Raw genomic sequence first — 9,221 nt, forward strand, 5'->3', positions numbered from 1 at the left:
TTGCATAAATTTTCTATTTGATGTAATGGATAATGGGGACTACTCAGATCTCAAATAGATCTCTTGTAAAATCATTCGCATGTTATATAAGGTTATATTCTTTGACATTTTTAAAACAAATGGAAATGGACATCTCTTATAATTTTTGTGGGTACATTTCTTATTATGAAAAATTTCGGAATATTTTTTTTGTGGTGACCGTAAATCTTATCATTATAATTTACATATGCAAAGTATCACTTGGATGATTTTTCTCTTTGATGTAATGTATTGTGGGGACTACACAGATCTCTAATAAATCTCTTGTCAAATCAGTTGCCGGTTAAGGTTCTATTTTTTGACATTTTTAGAATAAATGGAATGGACCATAACTCTTATCATTTTTGTTAGTACAATTCTTGATATAAATTTTTTTGGAATATGTGTTTTTTTGGTGGCCGTAGATCTTATCAATAATGTTTACATGTAAATCTATCAAGAATTTAAGATGCAAAAATCTAAAATAAATGTCCTCCTACTCTACTTATTGGAATTCTTATGCAAGAATGACCTCACCTTTCTTCTTCTTCTATTTTATCATTATTTTAGATGAACCCAATTCAGGGGTCCAATAATTCAGTAAAAAAAGTTTACACCCATACATTTTTACTTGAAACTTTCATAATTCCAAATATAATTTTTGTCACTGTACTTCCTAAATTCAAAATTTTCAAGTGAGGCTTACGTACGTGGGATGCATATGACACGAATAACTATAATATTAATTAACTTAATAATAATTGTTGTGTATAATCCCCACAGAAAGGACATCACTGTAGTACTATACTCTCTACCACCAAACAAATGTCAAAAACTTTTGGTGCGTGCAAGTAAAACAGACTTTGTAAGGACATGAGTTTTTTGCACTGTTGCCAGAAGTGGGGTCCAAAGCCACCGTTTGGCTTTAAATAGTTGTTGCCACCGGCTTCCATTCCCGCTCTTGTAGTATTAGTTAGTAGTACACAAAACCCTACACCCCGAAGCAAGTGAAGAAAAAGGAAAAGAAAAATAAGAGATATCTATTAGCTTAATTGGGGCTTAAAAGTTAAACCCACTTAGGTTTTTTTTATACTGTTTTTAGGTTCAAGAAGTGATTAGCCAAGACGGGTCTTCCTGTGTGGATGCTTGGGTTGGGTGTGGATCGGTTGCGAGCCGACATGAATCGTTTGCTCGCTTTGCTCTTCCACCAGGTAATAATGCTAATTAATCTTTTGTAGGACTTGTTTGTTTTCATAACGAGCTACTAGTGTTGTTTTAATGCTTGAATTCCTTGGTAAGAAATGACAAAAAAAATGAAAAGATACAAGCTTGTTAATTTTTGTAGTGGTACAAGTATGTATTACTTTCGTTGTTGAAGTTATTTGTTTGTTTACACTGATTAATATCATTTCTGTTCTTGTTCTCTAGGGAGTATTGGATGAGCAATTCTTGCAGCTGCAGCAGCTTCAAGATGAGAGCTCCCCAAACTTTGTCTCTGAGGTTGTTAATATCTATTTCCATGAGTCCGAGAAGCTCTTGAGGAACCTCAGAGGACTTTTGTGAGTTCTCTCTCTCTCTCACACATACACGTGCATTGCATCTCAAATTTTGGTTCTCACTTGCTGGTTTGCTTGATGGGTTTTAATTTTTTGATCACAAACATTTTCTCCCTCTCATTTGGAAGTTACTATTTACAACACTTTTTTCTTCAAACAACTGTTGGGGCATAACGAAATGGTCTATCTAAAAATGTTAAAGATTTTATTATTTTAATAATAAATTGTAAAAATTTTGTATCTTTAGAATTTTACTTGTTTATTTGGCTGAAAATAAAAGTGATGGAACAGGATGGATAAGGAGTTCTCGGACTACAAGAAAATTGGAATCCATTTGAATCAGTTTATGGGAAGTAGCTCAAGCATAGGTGCAAAGAGAGTCAGAAATGTATGCGTTGCCTTTCGCGCCGCTTCTGAACAGAACAACCGTGCCGGGTGGGTGCGCCTTTCCTCCTCTATACTCGTGCTTCCACACCTTTTCCTTTCACTTTTTCAAACTTCTCTACACGTCCTCTTTCTCTGTAGCAAGAATTGACAACTTTTTTTGCCTTTTTACTTTGAGAGAGAGAGAGAGAGAGCAGACATGTTGCTTAGCGAATGTTTTACCATCTGGGATTTTGGTCTTTCAGGTGTTTGAGAGCATTGGAGCTGCTAGAGCATGAGTATTGCTACCTCAAAAACAAATTGCACGAACTGTTCCATGTATGTAGCACAAGCTTTTAGTTTTTCTTGTGCATTATTTAATTTCTCAACCTATTTTATTTCCACCATCATATCTCATTCATTAAATACTAAAATCTAATGTTATGATGGCTCTTTCACATTGATACAGATAGAACAGCAACGAGTGTTAGCAGCTGGAGTTAGGTACCCAATGCAACACTAAAAAGCAAGCTATAATGACTATATTTGAGTGCCACCTTTTTGTTTCAACTCCCTGTGCTAAAAACCACGCTAACCCAGAGAGAAGGAATAGAAGTTAGAGATGGGGTTTTGATGTCACTTTCACCTGCTCACCTGCCTACGATGTAGAGTTGTTCTTTGTTTTGAATAAAGCCTGGTTGTAACTTTGAAAGCAAATGAATTCAATCAAATTTAAAGTTGTGTCAAAGTTTGAAAGTATCTGCTTCGCCTTTTAGTACCCAATTAATAATCACTGCAAATTTTTAATAGGGCTGTTAATTCACAGACATTAAATGCTACAATGGCCCATTCAGCATCAAAATCATATGAGAACTGGAGTATTTCTTTGACATGACCAATCAATATATCATTCAGTATTCGATCAAAAAAATATATATATAATTCAGTAAGTTTCTCAATATATATATATATATATATATATATATCATTCAGTAGTGTCTGGCCACAGAACATTTTGATGCTGGTGGTCAAAAAGGAGTCCAATTTAAAACTTTTCCAATTCAGGTTTTCTTTCAAGGCCAGATGTAAATGCGGCTGACTGATTGATTGATTTTTTTTTTTTTTTTTGAAGAGGACTGCTTGATTGATTGAGTTATCCATATACTGTAGATAAAATTATAAATGTTGTTATTCCTAAGATAAAGTACCTTTCCTTACTTCCCAAGCTACTAATCATAGGACCTTTGTAAAAAAACCGTTGATGGCTCATGGCTGTCTCAAGTGCCAAAAAGTTTAGAGACTCATTATTTGTACAGTTTACTCATTACAGTTAGGTACATTTTTCTCAGTATTTAAATTAAACACTTTTCAGTATTTAAATTAAACACTAAAAATTATGAGTCTAAAAAAAAAGGTGTTTCGTATGATTTTTTTTAGGAGTTTTTGAATTACGTTGTTTATGTTAGGGTGTTTAAATACTGAATTTGAAAAACTTTTCCTATTAATCTTCATATTTCAAATAACGTTGCTCAATAGCATTTTTGTAAATATTTTTAAAAACATCGGGCCCACTTAATTAGACAATGTATAAAGCTTCCTTCTTAGATTCCAACTAAAAGGCCCACTTGTTAGTTTTTTTTTTTTAAAAAAAAATAGACACATACCAAATATATAATTATGTTTTTTTACACGTTAAAACATATTATTTGAAACATACTACTAAATATATTTTTTGCTTTATGAATACTCTAAACACGTTTTCACAATACTTTTTAAATCACACTTTTCACATCATTTTAAATAACTATACTAAAAATCTCCAACCAGACAAATTAGTGACAATAATGTTTTAAGTGTTAAAATCATTTGTAGTGATGTAATTTAATTACCAATTGACACCAATCAAAGTGTTATAAAATGTATGTCAAATGGGGTATCTCTAGAAAAACTCCTCGAGCTAGAGAACACTGTGTGGTGACAAATTTTTACCTTTTGCAAAGGGTTGAGTGTTTGAACTTTTTTTTTTTTTTTTGGGAGCAGAAACGATAGTAGACTTTATTTATATAGAATCACTTTGTACAATGGGGAAAAGAAAAGAGAGGCATTCTTCTAACCAAAGAATAACCTTCTCTTACTCCTTTGCATCACTAGCCAAAGCTAGAACTGCATGATAACATCGTAAAGGAAAAATTAAAAATAAAATAAAATCAAAACTATCTCTAATCAAATTAATGTCTTCAAGGATCCAAGCAACCTCTAGTGAGCAAATTCTATCAAAGTTTAAAAGATCAACAAGTTCAGCAAGGTTACACTCTTCTTCAACTTTTAAGAAGCTGATGCTAAGACCAAATTGTAAAGGCGCTGTTCTCACTAAAGAAGTCGTTGTACAAATGGAGCTCAAAGTCTTCTCCACACGAACACATGATGCAGCAAACACTTCACCTCTGTTGTTTTGTATAAGGAGACCAAAACCCAGTGAATTTACTCTTTTTTTGTGAAATATTTTTTTTTTTTTAATTGGATTTGAAAGGCTGAGAATTTTCATGGGGGAGATTGAGTACCAACCCCAGTTAGAGGAAAGAAAGAATGGGTATCAGATGGATCAATGGCTTGTTTTTTCTGATGTGGATGGGATCATGATTTTCAACATGCCGCTTGGAGCTCAACACCTTCAGACTGGGAGACTGATTTGAATTCAAAACCATATCACCCCAAATAATACGCTTCCAACTGCGTAAAGAGTGTTTTGTCAAGTCTAAGTTCTCGGTACATTCAAATGACATTGTGCTCATCTCAATATCTTCCCCAACTTCAGAGTGAATCTCTCCAGGCTTTTTGAAATTCTCGTCAATTAGGTTCATGCCAGAAGGCCTAATAAGTTGGCTAGACTTTGAGTTTGAAGAGGAGTCTCTCTGGACCCCCTATGAATTTCGGTTTTATCTCCGATTTCCAGCTTGCTAGTAGTTTGAGTGTTTGAACTTTAAACCCCCTTATCTTTATTATTGATTTATTTTATTTACAAAGTAGATTATATGAAATTATAGTTATATATTTTTTTAAAGAAATTATATATAAAATTCAGAATTTATATTCTACTTTAGATTAGTTCATTGGTTTGTAATTTTGTTATTAAAATCTCAAATTTATAAAATATTTCAATTTGAACCTTTAGTCCATCTCCATTTTTTTTATTTATGTTATTCTAGGTAGTAATGAAACGGTGAAAAGCAAGAAATCATTGATTAAATTACATATTTCACCCAGAATTTGTTAATAAATCAATTTGATAATTAAAGGGTAGAGAGAGAAAGCTTCACTTAAAGTGAGAAAGTAATTATAAAAAAAATTTCAAAACAAAGCTAATTTTATTAACAATTATCATTTTTATCTATTCCATTACTACTCAAAATAATGAAAATGATTAACAGAGATGGATATAGGCTTCAACCTGAAGCAGTTTCATAAGATGAGACTTTAATTGAAAAAAAATTAAAATCCTAGAACATAGTATAAACTATGAGTCTTTTTATGTAATTTTCCCTAACAAAAAAAAGATGATCATTCTATGATATGTGCTTATCCTTTTTTATGTACCATACCATCACAATCCTAAATGTTCATAAATGTTAGCTATAACTAGTTACACATTTAATTGGTCCATCCATAAACACAAAAGGATGCATAACCTTTTATCAAATATTGCCATAAAAAAAAAAAAAAAAATTTAATTTCCAGCATTTGGATTAACATTTTGGTGAAAAACCTATTTATATATTTGTTGAAAGTTGGCAAAAGTGAAATCATAACCAAAAATAAAAGGTAATCATAGCCAAAAATAAAAGGTGAAGTTTTAAAAAGCTTGTAAAAAATCAAATAAATTAACTAATAAGTTGAACCCAAAAAAAAACACCTAATCCAAACACATATGCTACTTCTCTTTTTTGGAGCTTATTTTGTCTACAATCCGTTTTAGTTACTTGACTAGTAATAAGGAGATGTAATGGCAGTAACTACATCATATTGAGAGTAACTTATCGTTTTTAATTACTTTATATGGTAACTATAGTTTTAAGTTTTTTTTTTTTTTTTTTTTTTTTTCAGAACTCTTTGCCAAATGAGAACATAAATTAAGGATCCCTCTCTTTGTAAGATCCCTTAGTTCAAACCTCATCAGTAGACAAACTACATCATTAACCATGGAATGAGGTGATCATAATGATTGCTAGGACCTCCCTTATAAAACGAGATTATAACGGGCAATTTTAAGATTTCATGTCTATCTTGATACCAAACTTTTTCCAGTCATGAGTTTACCCAAATGGTTTTCAAACTAATAATGTTTTGTTTTTCTTCTAAAAATAAAAACTATTGATATCAAACTTCATGCATTATTATTGATGCATGCAAGATATCATGAGATATATGCCCCTAAGACTAGGTAATTAAGTTTTTTTATTTATTATTTATTTTATATATATATATATATATATATATATATATATATTGCACTACGCATTTTACTAATGAATAATATAAATTAGGTGCTAATTATAATTGGGCATTGTGGGATGTGGGTTGCTTAACTCCTTCCCCAAGCGTAATTAAATCCCTAAATCTATTCTCTAATTCTAGACATGATTTTATCTAATTTACACAAAGAGAAACTAAACTTAGTAAAAACCACTTTTTTCACCCTTAAAAAAAAAGTCCTCAATCACATGATATATCATTTTTATCATTAGGACTCCTAGATTTGTTTTCAATAGAGTATTTAGAAATAAAATGTTCAAAATTATGATTTTGCCTTTATGCCCTAAAATAATGGATATGCCTTTGGTGTGAGGTTATGAGGTTGCAAAATGAGATTTCTACAATTTGATATTCAAAATTTTAATTATATTTATCCCATTTTAATAAAGTACATGGTGACTTCATTTACTACCCTCAATTTAGGGGGGATGAAATCTCATCAGTGGAACCTACTTTTTTCTTCTTCTTTTTTAGAAACATTAATTAAAATAGCCTACACCCATTCACCGGGTAGGTCCCCAGGGTCACAATCCCAAACCAAACCATTCGTTGGCTAAAAAAGGGAAATGAAACCTCAATCTCAGACATACACATCCACCTCACCCAAAGTTTATTAACCCTTTATAGATAAGAATCACGATTCACACCAACCATAAAATCCAGTGTCACGTCACCCAAATCACTCAGCCGACTAGGCGTGGATAATAAGCAGTACAACCCTTTATTCCCACCATGACCAAGGAGATACAAAGTAAATCCCCACAATGTGGCAATCCTTACCAGTCCCCACTTAATAAACTTCTAAACCCAATCATTAATTTGCAAACCAAACAAGAAAATCACCCCCGCTTACCAAACAATTACACGAGTGAAGTAAACAGAAGATCGACTGTCGATCCAAATAATGCCTCTAATGGCTTCAAAACCATAGCCACAATAAATGCATGCTATAGCTCAACTGCCCATGATCCTGTCTCAGAAAGAATGATTAAGCCCTAATAGTCTTTCCAAATACAACGAGAATAGATGAAAGAAATGAGAAGAGGGCTCATAACATGATAGGAATCTTGGCCAAGTGGCCCAAGTCTATATATATATATATATATATATATATATACTTTTCAAATCAAAACTTCATTTAATATATTGTAACTTGTGGATAGCAACTGTTCATATATTCATTAAATTTTTGATGAAGCCCTTTCAAGTTTAGATGACTTTTGTTAAAAATTGCTTATTTGCTTTATAATAAATCTTTTGTAAGTTCATAACCATAACCAAGGGACATTGGTTAAAATAAATCGTTTAATTTATTTCCTTCTATCAAATGTACCCTTTAAAATAATCTCTAATTAAATAAACTTTGTTTTGGGAAATTCTGCACCATATAGCATTTTGCAATATTTATTTTATTTTATTTTATTTTTATAATTCAATAGTTACAAAATGGGAGGGCAATTTTGAACCTTAGATGTTATGAACATATTAAAAGTTATTAACCAGTTGAGCTACAATATTCTTGGCGATGTATCAATGCATGCACAACCCTTAATCTTAGCTTCAAATTAAATTTCTTGTCATAAATTGCAGGATTTGTTTTTTCAATAAACTTGAACATATATTTAGTTGTTTATCATTAATAGTAGGCTTTATATATAACTCTATGCAGTCTAGTATGACTTATTTCTCATGTTTTTCGAACCATTATCTCTCTCCAAAGTCCATAAAATGGGTGTTTTAATTAATCAAAATATATTATAAAATTTTGATCATCTATCCTCACAATTTTACTTAACTAATTGCACTCTTATAAGTATACTTGATTTTTATGAAAATTGCATGTTTACATAAAATTTTACTACGAAAACTTTTGCCCCTAGTAAGAAGACACAAAAGAATTTGCAAGTCATAGAACATAAAATTGCTCATGCTTCCAAAAGTCACAATTCTTAAGTAACAACAAAAATATGTTTACGAATTAAAAATTAAATTATCTTTTTTTGAAAGGAGTCTATTTATTTGATTATAATAGGAACACAATTTTAAGAATTTGATGTTCTCCTAGATATAACTTCAAAATTGTAACATTTGTATGGTACAAACATCACTCTATAGCTGCGTTTTTAAAAAAACGCAGTTAAAAACTCAGCTAAAAAATGCATTTTTTGTAGCAAAGAAAATAAGTGGGTGTGAAATTAATGAGAAAATTTATAGTTTGGATGATAAAGTTGGTTATCATTATTCTTATTGAAGTGCAAGCCAATGAGCATGCCTCTGCATCTTCCTATAACTCTTTATTTCCACCGCTTTCTAAACTCTCTAAATTTGATCCCGTCCGAGACGCTTTTGATATTTGCATGGTAACCAGAATTATAACTTGCGTGCGAAATTTAACAGGTAGATCTTCCATATGAATATGAATTATGTATTACACGGGCTTTTAAACATTGCTTTAGCAACCCAATGTATCAAAATCTCCCAGGTTATAAAGCAGCTAGAAAGTGCCTACTTGACTACGAAAGAGAAGAAAATGAACCAGGCATAAAATTTGCAAGATATTTATTACATTGTTATTATGGATATCTTAAAAAAAGGAAGATCTAAGCAATATTCAAAAAAAAATTAATGAAAAATAATTTTTTTAAAATAAGTCATAATTTTTCCAGTTGACTAAAGGTAGTTTTTCTTTAACTCATTTTTTTTATACTATTAAACACTAGAAGATATGAAAAACTATCTTTATATAAGGTTTTT

At 31.1% G+C, this 9,221-nt stretch overlaps 1 protein-coding gene across 1 annotated transcript; it reads left to right on the forward strand.

Moving 5' to 3' along the window:
* The first annotated feature begins 1,006 nt into the window (after positions 1–1,006).
* Positions 1,007–2,624, forward strand: LOC115988736 (pseudo histidine-containing phosphotransfer protein 6). Its single transcript, XM_031112354.1, has 5 exons — positions 1,007–1,229; positions 1,447–1,577; positions 1,866–2,009; positions 2,204–2,276; positions 2,407–2,624. The coding sequence occupies exons 1-5, from the start codon at positions 1,161–1,163 to the stop codon at positions 2,458–2,460; spliced, it is 471 nt and encodes a 156-aa protein (XP_030968214.1). The 5' UTR covers positions 1,007–1,160; the 3' UTR covers positions 2,461–2,624.
* The last annotated feature ends 6,597 nt before the right edge of the window (positions 2,625–9,221 follow it).

This window comes from Quercus lobata, chromosome 5 (genome assembly GCF_001633185.2).
Source record: "Quercus lobata isolate SW786 chromosome 5, ValleyOak3.0 Primary Assembly, whole genome shotgun sequence".
NCBI lineage: Eukaryota > Viridiplantae > Streptophyta > Magnoliopsida > Fagales > Fagaceae > Quercus > Quercus lobata.

Bases quoted from the DNA above. Each gene is read 5' to 3' on its own strand.
- LOC115988736 (XM_031112354.1), top strand. From the start codon at position 1,161: ATGCTTGGGTTGGGTGTGGATCGGTTGCGAGCCGACATGAATCGTTTG. The intron at 1,578-1,865 runs GTGAGTTCTCTC...GTGATGGAACAG, and splicing joins AGGAACCTCAGAGGACTTTT to GATGGATAAGGAGTTCTCGG. The intron at 2,010-2,203 runs GTGGGTGCGCCT...TTGGTCTTTCAG, and splicing joins GAACAGAACAACCGTGCCGG to GTGTTTGAGAGCATTGGAGC.